At 45.1% G+C, this 21946-nt stretch overlaps 1 protein-coding gene across 1 annotated transcript in view; it reads right to left on the reverse strand.

The window, feature by feature from the left end:
• Nucleotides 1–660: 660 nt before the first annotated feature.
• The window catches only part of LOC120812263 (low-density lipoprotein receptor class A domain-containing protein 3-like), a 79947-nt gene continuing 58661 nt past the window's right edge, over nt 661–21946 (reverse strand). Inside the window, exons 3-6 of the mRNA XM_040168095.2 lie at nt 17155–17280; nt 16256–16390; nt 4797–5193; nt 661–3955 (exon numbers count right to left, since the gene is read on the reverse strand). Coding sequence (XP_040024029.1) covers nt 3751–3955; nt 4797–5193; nt 16256–16390; nt 17155–17280 — 863 coding nt within the window. The 3' untranslated portion in view covers nt 661–3750. The remainder of the gene's footprint in view (nt 3956–4796; nt 5194–16255; nt 16391–17154; nt 17281–21946) is intronic.

Genomic DNA, 21946 nt, shown 5'->3' on the forward strand with positions numbered 1-21946 from the left:
ACTTTTTTTTAAAATTTCTATACTTCTCTCACCTTCTGTTTACAGTGTTTGAAGATGACATCAGATTTATAAACACAGATCCTTCCGATATGCTTGGATGGTCATTGTATAATACCGTCATCAGACAAGATGATATACCAATACTTTTTGAGATAAAAAAACTTATTAAAGAGACAATATTCTTAAAATGAATGTTGTCATGTGAGCTTACCAGGCTACTGTCTTTAAATGTTCGAAATCTGTGCCCAAAAATAAATCTTTTTACATACAAAAGTTTTTACATATCTTTTTGTGTCTCCATAAAACATAATTGGTCTTCAAACTGAAAAAGACACGTGAATCTCTGCTCAGAGGAATGATGTAACTTACTATATATATATACAGATATGTATATATACACATAGATATACACATCATTTCTACATTATTTCAACATTAATGACATACAGAATTGCTGAATTTGTAGGTTTTTTTCTAAAAAAGACTTCCACTTCTCATCTAGAAATATTTCTCATATCTTTCAAAATAACTTTGAAAAAACTCTAAGTAACTATGTGTTTACTACAAGTCCACTGTAGACATATTATCGGGTCGCTGTTCACATCAACACTGGAAAAAAAGATTCTAACTGTTGAGAAATGAGAAATCAAAACACACTACTGCATTCAATTGCTTTATATTTACTCCGAACATGGAATCAACTTTTATAAGAACAAGGCTTCAACATGTCGCTAAATGATTGAAAATCATCAAATATAGCCCGTATTTCTCACAGTACATACATAAAAATGACAGTACATCATTTTTATACCTAATTATGAACGCAACCAACATCCCACGATGGAAAACACCATAGATGTCGAACTAATGTTGATGCATGTGCAGCCGAGCCCCCACTAGGGGGAGCCAACGCAGAAGATCAGTCCAGCACAGGGGTCACCAACCTTTTTGAACCTGAGGGCTACTTCATGGATACTGAGTCATACTAAGGGCACCCATTTTGATACACTCTCATGAAATAACAAAGTTGCTCTGTTTGCCTTTAGTTATATATTATTAATGATTAATGATACTCATCTATGTGAAGACACTAATCATTTTACAAAATAATCTTTTACATTTCATGAATACTCTATTGAACACCATTTTCCGAATTTAAATCCACAACATTTCATGTGAAAAATCTTTTTATTTCACTTGCTAGTGACAAACCCTTTTAACAAATCATTACCTATGTATTGCACCTTGTTTGAAAAAGTTATCAATTATGTAATGTTTAAGAAAAATCAACTTACATATTTTCAAATACATCTAATCACATGTTGAACTAATGACAAAGTCTGCTGAATTTTTACAAAATGATATCTGTTACATTTCACTAACCCTATTAAATTGAAGACAGTATATCCTATTTTTGATTCAGCTTTGCAACTGACATCACATGGTATCTGTTTCTTTGTTAGTGGGAAGACTGGCATTGCATGCTGTTCACCAGTGTATTGTAGTCTGGTGTGTAACTTGACACTGCAACTCTGAGTGAGTCTTGCAGGTGTGAGGCGGGTTCTGTGTTTGTTCTTGATGACGTTCATGTCAGAAAATGCTGATTCACAGAGATAGGTTGAACCAAACAGGCCGGCAACCTTCATAGCTGCTGTGCTTACACCACTGTACTTTTCTGTGTCAACAAGGCTCCAAAAGTTTGGTGCAGCCTGGTGGGCTTTGAGGTGCAGGTCATTTTGCAATGTTACAATTTCAATCTCCACCTGTGCAGCATCCAAGTTGAACGTTGCACTTAGTTGCTCAGCAATGTCAGTTATGTCCTTGTTCATGAAAGGATTGGAGATGAATGAGACACATGGCTCAAGCTGATTAAGGTCACAAAACCTATCCTTGTCCAAGTCTGTTTATGACTTGACAGTACTTTTCTGCAACTTTGTCCATTTCCTCAGATGCAGAAGCATTGTCTTTTAGCACCGATCGCACAGAGGGAAAGTGCAGCATTTTTTTTCTCTGTAAATGCACAGAGAAAATGTTCATCTTGGCTTGAAATGCATTTAAAGCGCTTATCATGTCAACAACAGTCTTACCTATTCCTTGCAGCTCGCAGTTCAAGTAGTTTAGTTTCCCAGTGATGTCCGTTAGTAATGCAAGGTCAAGTGTCCACTCTGTGTCCTCTAGCAGCGAGACGTCTTCCCCTTTGGACTGCATGAACTCCTTGATTTCACCCAAAAGTGACACGAAGCAAAACTCGTCCTCTGCTCAGCCATCGGATTTCTGTGTGTAGCAACAGGTCCCCATATTCTGCTGACATCTCCTCCAATAGCACCTTGAATATCCTGTGCTGTTTTGCTTTGGAGCGAATGCTGTTGATGATTTTCACAACGGGAGTCTTCACGTGCTCAAAGCCGATCACTTTTGCACATAACGCCTGCTGGTGAATGATGCAGTGGTAATGCAGACGTTTTGGGAAGTCTGGGTCACCTTTACAGTGCACGATGAAACCTGCACGGCCGATCATAGCAGGAGCTCCGTCTGTAGTCACCGCTACTAGCTTTTCCAGTGGTACCTTTTTCTGTACGAAAAACTCCTTCACCCCCTTGTAAACGTCAACTCCCCTCATAGTTGTCTTTAAGGGCAGGAGTGCCAGGAGTTCTTCTTTTGTGGGGAAATCTTCAAACACCATCCGGGTAAAGACTGACAGCTGCGCTGTACTGCTGTTGTCCACGGACTCGTCGCACTGTACGCTAAACCACCTGCACGTGCCACATCCCGGTCCAGCTGCTCGGCCAGGTTAGTGGACGTAGCTGACACCCGTCGAGTCATCGTCGATGCTCCCAGTTGGATCGGAGAGAGTGGAGATTAAATCGGTTCCATTTTTCTCGTCTTTAAGTACGGTGTTGGCAATAATCATCATTGCTTCTTTGAAAACTTCTCCTTCTAAAAAGGCCTTCTTCTTCTTTATCAGGAGATGTGCAGCTCTAAACGAGGCTTGGGTTGCTTTTTGGGAGTTCTTTGCCGGCTTTGTGAAAAAAGACTGCTGCTTTCCCAAAGCTGCCTTTAGCTCACAGGCTTTTTCTGCCCGCAGCGCGCTTCCCGCGGGGTAGTTAGCTTGGTAGCTTTTGTGTGTAGCGAAGTGTCTCTCCACGTTGTGCCGCTTTGCCGTCGCCACAGTCGCTCCGCAAATGAGACAAACGCAGTTTTCTTTCACACTTGTAAAAAAGAATTCTTCCTCCCATTCACTGTGAAAATTAAAGTTCTCTACCTTTTTTCTGCCATGTTTTTTGGGGTAAGAATGTGCGTTCAGCTCCGCATCATTGCTGTTCCCGCACTCACCTTTGAACTAGAATAGGTCAGAGTTCGACTAAATTATCAAAACTTTCATGTATTATACAAATATTTTTAATTATTGTATTTTAAATATCTTGTCATTTTCATGTACATATAAATGCAAGTGTGATTAAAAGAATAATTTATTTTAAAATGAATTTTTTTTTTTCAGACCGCTCACTAGTTGTGCTATTTTTAGAACAAGCCTGCGGGCACCTCATATGGTCCTTGCGGGCTACCTGGTGCCCGCGGCACTGGGTTGGTAACACCTGATCCAGCAGGATGCGCTGGTGCAGTGAAGGACACTATCAGACAGTTTCTTAGTCCTGGTGGCTTCGTCGGGTCTTTTCTGCAGGCTGTCCTGGCCTCGTGGCCCTGTAGCCTGGTCCGTCAGTCCTTCAGTCTCTTTCTGACAGAGCGACGCTACAGCTGGTCCGACTCCTCCCTGTAGCTGGAGTTTGGCTCCGGGCCCGAGGCTTCAGTTCTGGGTCTGGAGGGGGCTGCGGGTTGCACTCTGGTGTAGCTCAAAGGGTCTTGTGGGCCCTCATATTGAGGGAGCTCGCCCTCTGATGAAAGCTCCGCGTCGGAGATGTATGGAGGAGGAGGGAGATCAAACCAGGGAGGCCGACTAGGGGTAAAAGAACAGAAGAAACAGATAATAATGTGATGTCAGGCTTTGAAACAGCATCACGCTGGAAGATTTGAGATGCACTTAACTATTACTGGGAAGCAAATAGGAGAAAATTTGATTGATTAAATCCTAATATAATTGATGTTTACTCAATTTTGGTTAACTTAAATAATTTAGAATTGCACAAATCTGCTAGTAATCATTCATTTTATACAATTAAATGAATGAAATAACAGTAAATGAGTAACCAGCTGAGTAAAGGGGTTAATTGTTTGAGAAACACGGTGGCAGCTGTTTCAACTCAGGAGATCATTCCTGCCCAGTGCAATAAAACTCCCTGGCTAAATAATGACAATAATAACCCTGTACTGCTGTTATGTTGCTGTTCTTTCCTCTTCCTCTTCTCCTTTTACAAATTATTATTATTGTCTCTTTTGGAAGGTTATTCTTTTGTTTCAGTTTATTTAATTTAATTTAATAATTTAATATTTCTCTTATTATATTGTATATAATGTGTATCTTTTTATTCTATTTTCTTCCCTGTACATGCTGCTGTGATACCAAAATTTCCCTCTTGAGGGATAAATAAAGTATCTATCTATCTATCTATCTATCTATCTATCTATCTATCTATCTATCTATTCTATGTGGATGAACTTCAAGGGAATAATTATTGATTACGTTGAATTAGACGCTGCCAGCGACGTTTAACATCCCTACTTCTGCTTTAATGCTTTCATGCTATTTTAATTGCAGCTTACGGTGCAACGCTAGCCTTTGGGATACGGTCACATATTATAAACTTCCATTGAGCTGCTGGAGTGTTCATCGCCCTCACCTGACATCCAGAACAGCTTGTGCGTATAACGGAGGGGAGTCCACGGAGAGTCTGGAGGGATAAAGACTCCCAGAGAGCAGCTGCAGTGTTTGAGGAGTTGAGTTGTACTGGACCCCCCCGCTGGGCGACCCGGGGGAGAGACCGGGACCGCCGGCGTGGCCGTGGCCCCGGTCCAAAATGACCAGATGGGAGAGCAGCAGGGGCTGGTGGTGGTGGTGCGTGCTTCCTCTTACACCTCTGGGCAGCAGGACGCTCCGCTTCCTCTGGTGATGGAGCACCAGCGCCAGCAACGCCACCACCAGGACGAAGATAACGGCACTGCCGATGACGGCGTAGGTGATGCTCGGGTGGTAGCGCATGCGATAGTCCAGTGTCACAAAGTCCTTCCCCGGGGCTTCTGTGGAGGTGTGGGGGTGGGGGTGGGAGAGGGGAGAAGAATGAAGAGCAAATTGATGATGACAGAGGTTGGAAGAAGACGGGAGGACGATTGGCGGCAGGAGAGACAAAGAGACCCGTGGAGGAACTAAAGGACGGGGAGGAAAAACAATTTGAGGAAAGAGGCGGCTGAGGGTGGAGCAGGATGAGTGGTGGAGAAAGGAGTGAGAAGACGGGCATGAATTTAAAGTGGTGCGCATTCAGGTTCATTCTGAAATGTGTTCTGTGGGATTCAATGGAGGCAGCCTCTCTTGGAGATGAGAGTGCTACATAATAAGCATGGGGGTAGGTGGGGGGGGGGGCGCACGGGGGGGGGGGGACCCTGGACCGAGAGAGCGAGGCGCGTCCTCACAAGTAGAGACCTCACTCTTTACCACGGAGGAAGTGAATGAAAAGAGGGGCTTAATAATTCTTTGTGAGGACTAAATGTCTCACAGCCAGTTGGGATAAAACAACACGAGCTGTCCCACTTTGACCCATCCAGTAAATCTTACTGTAGCACGAAATGCAGAGCAGTCAACTCGTATAAGTACAATACAGCACCTTAGGATTATTGCTGATGGGATGACGGAATAGCGCTTAAACCTGACTGATATTACAGAGTGGGAATTTAAATCAGCCACTTGGGCGACGCTTGTTCTAATGGCCTTTCTGCTGCTACCGGCAGACTGAAAGTAAGGACAGTGGAAACAATCCTTTATATCACGGAGCGAATAAGCATTTTAAAGTTACTGTTTCAGCTGAAATGACACAGTTGCTTTAGGGGGCCGTGAACATGAAACCTCCATGAGCCACCTCAACAGTTCAAAACAGGCTTTTATGTGTGGTTGCATTTCATACCACACATGAAATGCAACATGCATGTGGGTTTAAAAGCATGAGAACACAAGGAGGGAGACTGAGCGAGGCGGGCAGAGAAAGGATCAGGACGGCATTCAAGGGGATGGTGAAAACACACAAAAAAACCCTACAACAGCAACACAGGGTGTTATTTTCATCTCGGGCATTGCATTTAAGCCTTGCTCATCCGAATATAATAACATCAGACTGCCATAGGAAACAAGGGAAGAGGAATTGAGGGTGGGCGCAGAAGGCCAACGATGAGACGAGACAGTGGGGCATGAGGAGGTGGTGAATAGCATGAGAGACATGAGAGAGAGAGAGCAATAAGCAGTTGAGATAGAAGGGGCAGGATCCAGTAATTACCATGAATGAGCACTGTTTCATGTAGGAACTAATCTGAGCCCCTCTCTTAAATATCTGAGCTTCAAGTAAGACCTCCTTCAAGGTGTCGAGCCCTGTAGTTTATCCCACCGGCCCGCTCTCTCACATCTACACTCACGCTCCCGCTCTCCCTTTGGTATTTGGTGCTTTTCATCCGCGCCTTCTCTCTTCCCGTGTCTGCTGCGCTTTGCTTCATTCCCACCCTACATCCATCAGCCCGTCCCGATCGCTCACTCCGCCGTCTCCTGTTGCACGTGCTCCTCTGAGTGTTGCTCTGACTTTTGCTCCCTGCCCCCCCCTCCATTTCGAAGGTTTCTGCGTGATCACCTCCGTCTCTGCAGACCCTGTATTTCCTGCGTACCCTATAATCCGTTTCTCCACTCAGTGCCTGTCTTCATTACATTACATTACATGTCATTTAGCGGACGCTTTTATCCAAAGCGACGTACAATAAGTGCATTCAACCATAGGGTACAAACTCAGGAGAACAAGAAACAAGAAAGTGCAATTTCCTCAAATAAGCCAATTTACAATTTGCTATAGATGAGTGACGTTACAAGTACAATTTAAGTGCTACAATTTGTTAGTCTTTAGTCGAGATAGAGTCTGAAGAGGTGTGTCTTTAGTTTGCGGCGGAAGATGTGAAGGCTCTCTGCGGTCCTGATGTCTTCAGAGAACTCGTTCCACCATTTCGGCGCAAGGACAGTGAAGAGTCGAGATCTAGTCGAGTGTTTTGCTCTCAGTGAGGGAGGGACGAGTAGTTTTGCAGATGCAGAGCGGAGAGTGCGGGTTGGGATGTAGGGTTTCACCATGTCCTGGATGTAAGCTGGACCCGATCCATTCACAGCATGGTACGTGAGCACCAATGTTTTGAACTGGATGCGGGCGGCCACCGGTAGCCAGTGAAGAGAGCGGAGGAGTGGAGTAGTGTGGGAGAATTTCGGAAGGTTGAAGACCAGTCGAGCTGCTGCATTCTGAATGAGCTGCAGAGGTTGAATGGCGGTGGCAGGGAGACCAGCCAGGAGGGAGTTGCAGTAGTCCAGGCGGGAGATGACAAGAGCCTGAATCAGTACCTGCGCTGCCTTCTGAGTGAGAAGGGGACGTATTCTCCTGATGTTGTAGAGCGTGTATCTACAGGATCGCGTTGTTGCGGTGATGTTGGGAGTCAGGGAGAGTTGGCTGTCGAGTGTGACGCCGAGGTTCTTGGCGGTCAAAGTGGCCGTTAGTACGGAGTTTCCAAAGTTGACTGTCAGATCCTGGGTAAGCGAATCTTTTCCGGGAAAGAGAAGTAGTTCAGTCTTGTCGGGGGTTGATTTTCAGATGGTGGGGGGACATACACTGAGAGATGTCAGTTAGACAGGCAGAGATCCGAGCCGCCACCTGGGTGTCCGAGTGAGGGAAGGAGAGAATTAGTTGGGTGTCATCTTCATAGCTGTGGTAAGAGAAGCCATGCGAGCGAATGACAGCGCCAAGAGAGTTGATGTAAAGCGAGAACAGGAGGGGACCCCGCACGGAACCCTGAGGAACTCCAGTAGTAAGAGGACAAGGTTCCGACACAGATCCTCGCCAGGTTACCCGGTAGGTGCGGCCGTTGAGGTAGGACGAAAGAAGGGAGAGAGCAGAGCCTGTGACACCAAGTTCCTGAAGGGAGGAAATAAGGATCTCGTGGTTGACCGTGTCCAATGCAGCAGAGAGGTGCAGAAGGATGAGGACAGAGGAGAGAGAGGCGGCTCTAGCAGTGTGGAGTTGCTCTGAGACAGCAAGGAGAGCAGTCTCTGTGGAGTGGCCTGCCTTGAAACCTGACTGGTGGGGGTCAAGGAGGTTGTTACAGTGGAGATAAGAGGAGAGTTGATTAAAGATAGCACGTTCATGGGTTTTGGACAAAAAGGGAAGAAGAGAGACCGGTCTGTAGTTGTTTTCTTCAAAAGGGTTGAGGGTAGGTTTCTTCAGGAGGGGGTTGACTCTTGCCTCCTTCAGAGAATTGGGAAAACAGCCAGATAACAGAGCGTTGTTGATGAGACAGGTGAGGAACGGAAGAAGGTCAGGTGCGATAGATTGTTGAAGATGTGATCGAATGGGGTCAAGAGGGCAGGTGGTCGGACGGGCAGAGGTTACTAGGGTAAGAATTTGGTTAGGAGAGAGGGCGATGAAAGAGGAAAGTGAGGGCGAAAGAGGTGAGGTCGGTGCGACGCGAGAAGTAGGAGGTGGGTTTGAGAAGGAGGAGCGTATGTCAGCTATTTTCTTGGTGAAGTGGTTGACAAAGTCTCCTGGAAGAAGGGTGGAGGGGGGAGGAGGGGTAGGGGGTTCGAGGAGATTGGAGAAGATCGAGAAGAGTTTTTTGGGGTTAGAAAATGAAGATTCAATTCTGGATTGGTAGAAAGAGCTTTTGGCAGCAGAGATAGAAGCAGAAAACGAGGAGAGGAGAAATTGAAATTTAAGCAGGTCGTCGGGTCGTTTATATTTACGCCATCTCCTTTCCGACGCTCGCATGGTGGCTCTCATGGCACGGACCGGTTGAGACAGCCACGGAGCCGGAGGGGATTTGCCAGTCCGTCGTGTCGTAAGAGAGCAGAGAGAGTCTAGAGAGGAGGAAAGAGTTGAGAGGAGAGTCTCTGCAGCAGCGTTCGGATGCAAGAGTGAGAAGGAATCAGTTGAAGGGAGAGCTGATAGAACAGAGGATGCCAGCGAGGAGGGAGAGATGAATATTGCGACGAACAGGTACAGAGTCAGTCAATGACGGAGTTTTGTTAGTTATAGAGAGTGGAAGGGAGTAAGAGATGAAGAAGTGATCAGACACATGAAGTGGGTGAGTGTGAGTGCACGCTCACAGTGTTGGCCGGAAAAAAGCATTTGCAGAAAATTACGCCGGCCCATTAGCGAGAGACACCTAATGTGTCACTCAAGAGCGTCCATCAGGTTGCTCACAATGGCTGCGTCCCATTTTGGTGCTTTTGTGGGGATCATGCCGCCTCTTTTCAATCTTTAATACTGAATTAGTTGCCGTCAGGTTATAATGAAGAAATCATGCGTGAAAATTTAAAGCTGCATTGAGCAATGAGACGGGAGGAAGCGCTCAGTCATCCAAAGCCCTTGCAATGTGTCACCCATTAAGCAGGAGGCTGAAAGAGGGGAATTTATGGAGCCGATTATTTGGATTAGATGCACCCGTGTCGATTTGTCACGTTTTTACATTTAAAGTTCAGCTTCTGTTATTACCTTCATTACATTAGTCTTCCTTCAATACTGGGAGGCAGACTAGAGTTGCAACGCTGTAGAGCGACTGTGCTGCTTATGCATGGCAGCATTGGACATGCCTTAAGGAAAGACAGTAGGGTATGTGGATGGAAATTTAATTGAGCTCTGGGCACATAACCATTCCTTGGAAGTAATTTTTCACAATTTGTCCAACATTCATCAAAGCTATCATAGGGAATTATATTCAGTGCACCACTTTTCTCTATACATGTTTAACTTAATGCGATTTAAAAATTCAAAAACAGCATTTTTCCCCTTTTGCGCAAACTACAAAAACAACAAAGGATTACATTTTACTTTTAGGTTTGTCTTCCTGAACGCTGAACCGATTAAGGGCTTCATTATTAAACTCAACACTTGGTAGTACGTCACAGCTATTGAGTACTTTAGCAGGGTGACTAATGAGGAGTCAATAGCAGTATTGGTGCAGCCTCAACAACGCTTGGTCTTTCATCAACACAATATTGTTGGAGACCTATAAAGGCCTTGTGAGCATCATTGGAGTTTGCACGAGTCAGAGTAGCCAGGCACAACTTTTTTTAAATTGCTGGCGTATTGTGAACGAGTGCAATTATTCAGGCGTAACCATCGTGGACTAAACCAGCACAGACTCTGGACCGATGTGATGGGAAACGATCATCTGCCTCACCCACGCAGCAACAGACAGACTTGGCGAGTGGGAAGGAATAAGGGGGAGGGATTCGATGACTACAAATGAAACATGAAAAAAGGGGGGGGGGGATGTATTCTATTCTACAGCCCATAGCGCTGCTTTGTGGACATTAGCTTCCGACTAACAAAAGCCTCAAACTGTTCCAGAGTTCAGATCCATGGGCGACGACATGTGCAGCCTCCCCCTATTTGTGTCTTCTGTCTGTGCATTGGCTGATAAACTGCCACTATTACGTCCCGCTCCGACACCTCGGTCTGCTGCCATTATATTCCTTTACACGTCTCACGCTTCCTCCTACACCTTTCTCTCTCATTCTGAGTGGCCAGTGACGACGGCAACGAACAGACCACCGTCTCAGCGTCACACACGTCTCGTCCACGAAAACCAAAACAGGGTTAACTCGTTATTTAAATATAGAGCACCTGATTTGTTTGGGCAGCCATCATTGGGGGAGGACGTGGCCGTGCGAGAAACTATTAGCTAAAAGGATATTGTAATGGCAATCTTAGGTTTGCTGCCCCTTTAGCTGGCTTGTTGTTGTTCTTTGCCATCAGGCACAGGTGGGAGTGATGCTTCGACGCAGATACACAAAAGATTTTCCAGCGATGATTGTGGTTGAGGTTTGTAATTTATTGCAGGCAATTGTATAAACAGATGAACATACCGGTTGAACATGCTCCTATTGATGATGGTCTGTCTCCGTGGTCTGGTGAGAACTGTCTGGTGCTCCCCTACCTGTGCCCTCGCTTCCTGTCACCTACGTCCCTTATGTACACCCAGGTGCACCTAATCACTGCCACCTAGTGTCCAAAGTGTCAATATAAATACAGTCTAACAAACAAAATATACTTTGCCAACAACAACACATAATGGCCCCTACAGATATAAAACGTAAATACACGCTGAAAGACTTTTAATCACTGTGACATTCTTTATTCTTTCTATATCAGACTGACAATACATCTCGGTGCCCGGCGGACTGGCGGCGTTAATGGAGTAGCAGGAGTTACGGCTGGCTGTCAGCAGACATTCTCTGTATATGCAGCCCCGTCTGAAATACCGGTGTTTATTGGCCCTGTAAATGGCAGGGCTGCGAAGAGGGGTGTGTTGAATACATAGTGCTCATGCAAATTGGTAGGTGCAGTGCCATCTATCAAGCAGTTCTTACACAAAGAGAAATATGGCATCAACACAGACCCCCCAAAGTAACGATGTGGAAAAAACACCCTCACCTCATCCTTCTCTTTCCATCTGTACAAACCTTATGCTCCTTGTTTTACACCAGTAGTCATTTTACTGATATTGTTGTTAAATGTTTTTTTATAATGATCGTTTCGAATAGGAGGATTTATTTACAAATGGAAAGCTGCAGATTACTCTCTGGGGGAGTGGGGCATCCCTGGCGTTTGAAATGAAGGATTTGGACTTCTTCCATACATTAAGGTTAAAACTATTTCTTTGCACTGTCGGTGAATAGAGAGCGGTCGCGGTTATGTGGCGAGGGAGTTTATGGTGATATGAATGTAGTTCCATTGACAATTTCTTTGAAACCAGTAATTCTCACCGACAGGCTTTTAAAAATGTACAGAATAACCTGGCTTCAACTTACTTTAAATACACACAGTCATGTTTCACAAAAAATGTATTTGCCATCTCTCATTTTGGCAGATCTTGTACATTATTTAGTGCGTATGGAAATTTTCATCAAATCAATCAGAGTCAAGGGTGATGTTGCCTGCCATGTTTTGACACTGCGAGTCAGCTTGCTGCCCAAAACCTCTCTCTGACGGACAGTGCTCTGAGGACCTCGAGGCCAATGATTAATCTGATGGGGTCACCAACTTCAACAGAATCTGTGATGGCTGTTATACTTCCAAAATCTGCACACTGTCCAGTGTGCATTGGAGCGTGTGTACATGGAATTTGACTGTTTGTGCACTCCGTGTATGCTCAGGCATGTATGCATACGTGGGCAACACATTGTGATCCTGATAATAAAGTATATATCTAGAGTCTAGAAGAGCGGAAGCAGAGAAAGTAGCGTACTTGTGTGATGTTGAAAGCTACAGAACATTGTAAAACTTCAAGCAGGATTGGAGATTGTTGTTGTCACAGCTTCACACAGTCATTGGTGAGCTTTTGATGGCATCCAACCATCCCCTAGTCCTCCATCTCTTCCTTCACACTACCTAAACCTCCCCTCGCTCTACTCAAACGGTAAGAAAAAGACCCAGGTGAAGATTGTTTGAGATTAAGGAGAATCAATCCCGATCACATTCTCTTCCCCAACTACTACTACTGTCTAATTGTATTAATTAATGCACAATGAGGTACAATGATGAGTGCAACTTCCGTGCTGGTCAGATTCACACTGAGCCGCATCAGTCCTGTGACCTTAAGCAAGTTTCCTCAAGTCAAGCAGTTATATTTTGGAATTAAATATGCAGAACAATCGCTTGTCAGATGTGCCTCTGAGTGTGTGTGTGTGTGTGTGTGTGTGTGTGTGTGCGGTCATGCGCTCATGCACATGCTTCTTTGGATATGCAGTATCTCTTGTTCTCAGCAAGGGTTCCCTCAGCATCTGTGAGCCCCGCGGCGTCGTTTCAACGACAATTCGCTGCAGCGCGGAACCAGGGGCAGCAATGAGCTCAGCTTTGCCAAACTTGCATTCGTGTGATTTCCGTCTCCGGAGCTCCACTGCTCGGCCTCGGAGGCTCTTCTTGAGACGGATGCTCTCGTCCCTTTTCATCCTTCTCGGCTAATCGCTTACCTCCCCCTCTTCTCTTTACCGAAATCACCTGACTGGCCGCCCGTTGCTATTCATTGCTCCTCGTGACTCCTTTTCCGGTTCACTATATTATGTATACGTGGAGGGCTTTCCATTCCTTTATCTGTTATCGGTTACAGGCTCCCCATCCTCGACTCTTCCATCTCGCCGTGCGATGCTTGCACCACTGCAGTTAAAGAAGATGTAACAGTGCACTGTTACATTGAACTATTTGCCACTTTGCCAGCACTCATTTCAAAAATCAATTACCCATCAAAGAAAACGATAAATGATTTAAAAAATGCCTCCGTGCTGCGGTTTGTGGGTAACTATCCAATTTTTTAAAATCCCTCTGACAGGAAAATAAAAGCACTGGAGGCGTAAAGGAGCAGAGAGGATGGTGGTGCCTCAGTAGATCTAATTATCCCACCCCTCTAAGGCAGGCTAACCAAATGCTCGGTTATGTATCTGGTGATCTGTTGCTGCCAGGGTGAGCGCAGATCTCTCTCTAGACTATTCAAAATCAAGTAGCCAAATCTGGAGACGCTGAAGCAAGTCATTATTGGTAAGGAGGAGGAAGAGGAGTTAAACAGAGGAGCAGTTACAGGGCAGGAGAGGAAGTCAGGAAGGATATTCTGTGCTTGGGTGGGTTGGAACGGATATTGTATGCCTTATCTGTCACCTGCAGGTCTCTACTTGCTTCTTATAAAGAGAGCCAAAGTCAGAGCACGAAGGAAATGTGTGTGTGTGTGTGTGTGTGTGTGTGTGTGTGTGTGTGTGTGTGTGTGTGTGTGTGTGTGTGTGTGTGTGTGTGTGTGTGTGTGAGTGAGAGTACATACAGGGAATAATTGGAGTCAAACGGCAGCGATGCCTTCACTCCCTCCAAAGGGCAGAAGCCGATGATAAAACAAATAAAAAAAACACTAAGCTGAAGGTAATGACAACCCGGAGCTCACAACTTCTCAACAACTGCCCTTGATGCAGCGCTACACAAGTTGCAAACACGCTGGAGAACATTGGGGTCATTTGCTCCCCTTACATACAAATACATCCTCCAAAAAACTAGAAACTGTGCTCACAAAAGGATTTGGGAATATAACAAAAGCACCAAACACAACGTTTCACAGAGGCAGAGTGAACAATAGCAGGCCAACGCTTTGTTTCTGTTGGAAGTGGAGTAGAGTAACTGTTGTCATGCAAAATGATATCTAATAAAGCCCCTTTTTATGATATTATTCATCTAATTGCTTAAAATGTTGTCTGGAAGATAGATACTTATTGCTGAATGTTCTTTTTGTGCATAACATAAGGAAACATTTGTCGAATGTCCTGCAGGCAGTGAGCTGTTCACGCGGTTCCTAAATTGAGTCGGTTGTGACAACTAACGCCCCACATACATTGTGCCAGCAGTGAAGTTGGTGTTCTTCACTTGTCAATAAGGAAATGGAGTTCATCGGACACGGACATCGATTCATATTTCCGCTCCGCTATACAGCTCTATTCAGCGTTATGTGGCTCTGCATAGAACGGAGCGCGAGAAGGACGGCCGACTGACGATGGAAGAACTCTTTCTTTCATTCTCTCTTTGCAAACTAACACAGGTCAAGAAAATAAGTATAATAGCTTAATCAGCTTTCCTAATATGGTTGGGGGGTAATAATACATCTGATCTGTTTATCAACAGCGTCACAGAAGAATAAGGTAGGACAAGGCTTTCTAGAACAAAAGAAAAAACACAAGGCAAAGCAAGGCCCACGCTTGACTGCTGGGGTTCATATGCACATCTGGATTGTTGGCAGACATCATGTGTGATATCTGCCAGTGGAAGCACAGCTGAAGCGGACCTCAGTATCACAGCGTTACACCGACGGTGCAGTGGTGTGTTTGAGTGTGTCAAACGGGCACAGAGAGAAATGTTTACAGCAGCAAATATTCTGTCAGTGGATCTTCCGTATCTTTATGTTTTCAGAAATATCGTCAGGTGACATATTGAGTGGCAGAATCTTCCAACTCCCCTGTCATCGTTTTATCCGGTTTAACAGAAAAGCTGTAAATCTTCAAGCATTCACTTACTCTGAAATCTTCTACAAAGGTCCTCCCAATTTTTCTAACAGTTATGACCTGATTATACATAAATCCCACACACTCGGGTTGTCAAAACAGATAAACATGCCAGAGGTTACAACCCGGACTCAACTTGCTCTAATTGCTCATGCTTGTGTTGCTGTTAATATATATGTGTCTAATTTCAAGACGTCCCCCATTAAATGTGAAAGAAAACGTATCTAACTAGGTTTTTTTTCAGGGTTTTTTTACACTATATTCAAAATTCTGCATGAAAGATCATCAACGTAACCTTTCTGGTGTAATAGCACTACATGTGGCAGGGAAAGGGGATTCATTATGTGCTGCACACCTGCAAAACCTGTGCTTTATCAAAGAGACTTTGTAAACACTGACATGAATACAACAATTGTCAGTTTTTGTGCCGCAATATATTCCCTCCATCTGGAATTATGAAGTAAACAAACTCTAAATTAATTAATTCTTTGCAAATATGTATGTATTGTTAAAATGCCTTTACCTGTCTGAAACTAGCTCTCTATGAAGTGAAACAGTGTCCTGGCACACATTTTTTCATATCATACATGAATGTGTAATACATGAAGTAAAACTGTTTCATGTTCTTGTATTTTTCTCATCAGAGACATACTCTACTTTTGCCTGATTCTTGGCATTGTGTTCTTTAGACCTGTTGAACTTTTAAATCTAATAAGCATTCCCTGATAATTCAAAATATCCTCCTTAACATGTTCTGGCCGTGGCCTTAGCAGCAGTTCAACATGCTCAGTTTCTCACTGTTGTACCGCCTCTCGCTGGCTTCTGCGATTTCAGTTTGGCCGAAATGTCGACCAACCGAAACCTCAACGAAGGCAGGTTGGAACGTGTGAGTTATCAGGGAGATCGGGAACATCTCTGCTCTGCTGTCCTCTGTCGTCATTGTCCTTCTCGCGTGTCTGCTTCTCAATGCCTGAACAGATGTTCCACCCCCCATCCTTTTTTTCCGCACACATGGCTACTCCAAACATCGAGTTAATGGCTTACCTGCAGTAGTCAGGCAGCGCTCTTCGTCGCTGTTGTCCCGGCAGTTGTCCTGGCCGTTACACAGGAAGCTGCGGTCTACACAGTGGCCATTTCGACACTTGAAGCGAGCCTCCAAGCACACCAACGGGTTACCAGCTGTGGTTGGGACGGGGTAGAGGTCAAGGGCCAGGTGTTAGTTACAGCAGGGTTACAGCGAGGAGTTCAAAGAGTTACCAGAGAAACACGAGCAACTGTGGGTGAGTTACAGTAGTAAATCATTTGATCTGGGGGCTCGCTAAATCGCTAAAAATCAAACTGATAAGAAAACCCACATTACCCTGACTATCCCTTCCTTTTTTACGTTCTGGTCTTTAGCTGCTGTGAAATGATTCAGATTTATCTTCTGAGAAGATCCTGCAGGCGAGGGAGCGCCACCTTCGACAATGGTGAGCGATCGGCGGGATGCACGCTCCCCAATGGGCGAAGCAGGGATGGGGGCCGTGTAAGGATAAAAGTAATATGCGCGAGAACACATTCCATACCTGGACCCTGGTCTCCCTCCGTCCTTTCGATTCAATATGTGTTATAATCTAAAAGGCAGAGCTAGAAACAAAAGGCGCAGACTGGGAAGTTACAAGTGATACAAACCCGTGAAGACGACTCGAACTTTATTGCAAATGGAATAGAATTTGCTACTTTTCTATTTCCCACCCATACTGTCAGCATGATTATTATCTGTTCTAAATGCAGGATTTAGAGGGACATTGTTCATAGAGCAATACTGCTGTGGCAGATTGTATGGGAATAGTTGCATGGTCAATACCCAAAACCACCGGTACGAAGCAGCTGTAGTATAAAGCATTACGAGCACATCATGAACCACAGCATGATTAGACCACATTGATCCTGTTGGGACTCACTGCAGTTCTCCTCGTCACTTCCGTCAGGACAGTCGCTGAAGCCGTTACAGCGGAAGCGTCCGATGATGCAATGGACGCCGTTGGTGCAGGCAAAGAACGCCGGGGCACACTTTGACTTGACCTTAGCTAAAGACGGACAGAGGGTTCAGGGAAAAAGAAATGAAAAGAAATGATCAGTCCAAGGGATGATGCAGCAGTTCTTAAAGCACTACATCATGTTTTATGATGATTTAATAACAACCATTGAACCATTACCCATAGTGGAACGTTCTAACTGTCAAACAGATGCTTTGTTTTAGAGGCCAATTCTTTACTGAGCTTCTTTTTTTGGGGGGGGTTCTGTAATGCTTAGACCAAATGGTAAGATCCTGAGCACGAGCTACCGATAAGAGTAGAAAAAGTTAATGACATAGACAAAGAGAGCAAATCGTGTGGGTCAGGACTTAAGCAGATTATGTCATTGATCAGCCTAAGCAGGCCAACGATGATATCTTCCAGCACAGGCCTAACTGAGAATGAGTGACTAGACTGCGGATCATCAATGGATCATCAATGTCTGGCAGCCCTCCGTTTAGCAATGGACCCTAGTGTTCAGTCAGACACATTGATCTTCCTTTGCAGGGAGAAAAAAACAAGATGGCAGGTAGAGTCGGAAAAATAGACAGCAGAAAAAACATAAAACACCACGCAATCACTGAGACTGTAAGAGATTTAAAAGACATCCATAGTTTATCAGTCCAAGTTTAGCAAGGCGGTGAGAGATGCTAAACGACTGTACTCTGAGAAACTCCTACAACAGTTCTCAGCAAGTGACTCTGCTTCGGTCTGGAGAGGCCTCAAACACCTCACCAACTACAAGCCAAAAAACCCCCACTCCATGAATGACCTCCGCCTGGCAGACGAGCTCAATGAGTTCTACTGCAGATTTGAAAGACAATGTCCTGATCCCATCCCCCACAGCTCCACCAACCTGCTGCAGTCACCCTCCCCTCCCTCCCCCAGCCCATCAGGTGCTCACGCCTCTTCATCTATATCACCTTCCCCTCCCCCACCAGCAACGACCCTCTCTATTCTGGAGAGAGACGTTAACCGGCTCTTTAGAAGACTAAATCCCCGTAAGGCAGCCGGTCCGGACTCCGTTTCCCCTCACTCCCTGAAGCATTGTGCTGACCAGCTGTCTCCGGTGTTCACTGACATCTTCAACACCTCCCTGGAGACATGCCACATACCAGCCTGCTTCAAGGCCTCCACCATCATCCCTGTCCCCAAGAAGCCCAGGATCACAGGACTCAATGACTACAGGCCCGTCGCCCTGACCTCTGTAGTCATGAAGTCTTTTGAACGGCTACTCCTGACCCACCTGAAGTCCCTCACCGACCCCCTCCTGGACCCCCTGCAGTTCGCCTACAGAGCCAACAGGTCTGTGGACGATGCTGTCAACATGGCCCTCCACTACATCCTCCAGCATCTGGACTCCCCAGGAACCTACGCCAGGATCCTGTTTGTGGACTTCAGCTCTGCTTTCAACACTATCATCCCGTCTCTGCTGCAGGACAAACTCTCCCAGCTGCACGTGCCCGACTCCACCTGCAAGTGGATCACAGACTTCCTGTCTGACAGGAAGCAGCACGTGAAGCTGGGGAAACATGTCTCAGCCTCTCGGACCATCAGCACCGGTTCCCCCCAAGGCTGCGTTCTCTCCCCTCTGCTCTTCTCCCTGTACACCAACAGCTGCACCTCCAGCCACCAGTCCGTCAAGCTCCTGAAGTTTGCGGATGACACCACCCTCATTGGACTAATCTCTGGTGGGGACGAGTCCGCCTACATGTGGGAGTCTGACCATCTGGTGTCGTGGTGCAGCCAGAACAACCTGGAGCTCAACGCTCTAAAGACAGTGGAGATGGTTGTGGATTTCCGGCGGAACAGAGCCCCACCCTCCCCCATCACCCTGTGTGACTCCCCCGTCACTATTGTGGATTCCTTCCGTTTCCTGGGCTCCATCATCACCCAGGACCTCAAGTGGGAGCTGAACATCAGCTCCATCACCAAGAAGGCTCAGCAGAGGTTGTTCTTCCTGAGGCAGCTGAAGAAACTCAACCTGCCAAAGACGATGATGGTCCACTTCTACACGGCCATCATCGAGTCCATCCTCTGCTCCTCCATCACCGTCTGGTACGCTGCAGCCACAGCCAAGGACAAGGGCAGGCTGCAGCGTGTCATCCGCTCTGCAGAGAGGGTGATCGGCTGCAATCTGCCATCCCTGCAGGACCTGTTCGCTTCCAGGTCTCTGAAGCGAGCTAAAAAGATCGCGGCCGACCCCTCCCACCCCGGACAAAAACTGTTTGTGCCCCTTCCATCTGGCAGGAGGCTGAGGTCCATCAGGACTACGACCTCCCGCCACACGAACAGTTTCTTCCCGTCGGCAGTCGGGCAAATCAACAGAGCCCGGTCCCCCACTGCCTGACTATAACACTCCACCGGTCACTCCCCCTCATACTGCACATGCCACTTTAACTGCAATTCATCACTTTGTCACTTGTCACTTTGTCTCTTGTCTGTTACTTGTTCGTTAGTGCACTTTATGCTAAATATTTTTCTTTTTAACTTTTTAATATTTTTTTTTTTTTTAACTTTATTCCCTTGTTTTATACTAACCCATAGCCTTAGCCTTATTCTACTAACCCATTGCATTAGCATTTCATTCCACTTTATTTTATTACTTGTGCACTGTTGTCTTGTCTGTCTACTGTCGCGCACTAACCGCCAAGACAAATTCCTTGTATGTTTGACATATTTTGGCTAATAAATGTTTCCTGATCCTGAAGATGCATTTGAAGTGGGCCAACATTGCACACTGTTAGCTGCTAGTTGCACCGGCCAATAAGGATGATGCAGTAAAAAACAGAGGGTGCATTGAATTGGGCAACGGTTCATTTTATTGAACCATTGAACCATCACGTGATGACTCCTGATTTATCCTGCGACACCTTTGGTGTTGTCAAAGCAGCTGGCAGGGGACCATTCTTCTCAAGAAGAGAAGGGCTCAACCAGCAACATGGCCAGAAACCCAAGATTACAAGTTGTATCATTTGGGTTTTGCACAAGTGTGAAAACGGGTGTATTAGCCTTGATTGAAAGGACGCAAGCTACATTTTGAGCAGAATTTGAGGAGATGAGAAGCATCTCTGGTACATCATTTTGCAGGACCAGCTTATTTCTTTGAAACATCCCTCTCCGTCTTTTCTCTCTCTCTCTTTCTCTCTGAACTGCATTTTTGAACCACTGTCTTCGTATTCCTCACTTCTGGGGTAATACATCACGCCCAGCGACCCCGCTTTTGACCTCTTTGTATGAGGAATTAGTCAGCAGGCTGTCCCCTGACACAGCTTGAAAAAACATCACATATGCAAACAAGCACACCAGAGTAAAGTAGATGTTCAGTATTGGTGATACTGTAAAAAACTACTGATATTGTTTCATCTTAAATTCAGCTACGTGGCCCAAAGCAGGGGTTACACTGCACAATTGGATTTGATTGAAATGATCTGTAAGGGGATCCTGGCCTCGCTCAGTAGAAAACTAATACAATGAGCTGAATCTCATGCAACTAGAAAATGCATTTCCTGCTGAAAATGCGTCAGAATGCAAAAAGCTGAAATGAACTTCAAAAAAATGCTGAAATTACAGAAAGGGAATTTCAATACATTTGCTGAAATTACAGATATTAGAAAAGCTGAAATGAATTTGAAATTGCTGAAAATACAGAAATGGGAAAAGCTGAAAGGAATTTCAATAGATTTGCTGAAAAAGCAGAAATAAACAGCTGAAATAAATGTGAAATATTGCAAAACAAAACAGAAGTTGCAGGAGCTTAAATTAATTTTAAAAATAACAGAAATAACAAAAGCTGAGATGAATAAAAAGAGGTTTAAAAATTGTTTGTAGTAATATTAGTAGTAGTATTAGTTATAGTTGTAATTGTGGTATTAGTAGTACTAGCAGTAGAAGTCGGTTTAGTATCAATAGCAGTAGAAACAGCTGGAATACTGATACTATTAGCCATATTAGTATTTGTAATAACATTAGTATTAGTTGTAGTATTAATAGCAGTAGAAATACTAGTAGTATGGTAGTAGAAGTATCAGTTGTAGTACTAGAAGTACTAGTAATATTCGTAGTGGTTGTAGTAGTATTTGAATGAGCAATACGTATTTCAACGAAACCGCTTCATTCTGAGCTTCATGGTTAAGGTACAGATAATCATTGAGGCTTTTATTTTGTAATGATGGAATTGGGTGAGGGGGGGTTGGGAGACAGAATGTTTGTTATTCAAACTAAGAAGTTTTTAATTAATAGGCCTCATCACAAACATTACAGTAAAAATTCCCTCTATGGGGCTTTTATTTTGTAATTATTGGACTGGGTGGGGTGGGGGGGTGTAGATAGAGGGAGGGAGGGTGAGGAAGGGAGAGGTGGTGAGGATGAGATAGAGAGAGAGAGAGAGAGGAGGAGAAATAGACAGACAGACTGACTGAGTGATTAACAGTGAGTAGAGGTCAGGGTGGAGGGGGGAGGAGGGGCTAGTGTCTTTATCATATTGGTCTGTTGACAGAAAGCATAGCTGCGTCATGTGACTCCACTAATCAGGTCATAGGAGCAGCTGTGAGTCACAGACAGAGATACTGCAGCATGTGAGTGCGAGTAACCACGGCAACGACACACCTGTGCTCATTAACGAGCTGCTGCAAAGGGCAGACACAGGACAGCGAGTTACACAGAATCCACACCTCAA

Source organism: Gasterosteus aculeatus, chromosome Y, assembly GCF_964276395.1.
Source record: "Gasterosteus aculeatus chromosome Y, fGasAcu3.hap1.1, whole genome shotgun sequence".
Classification (NCBI taxonomy): Eukaryota; Metazoa; Chordata; class Actinopteri; order Perciformes; family Gasterosteidae; genus Gasterosteus; species Gasterosteus aculeatus.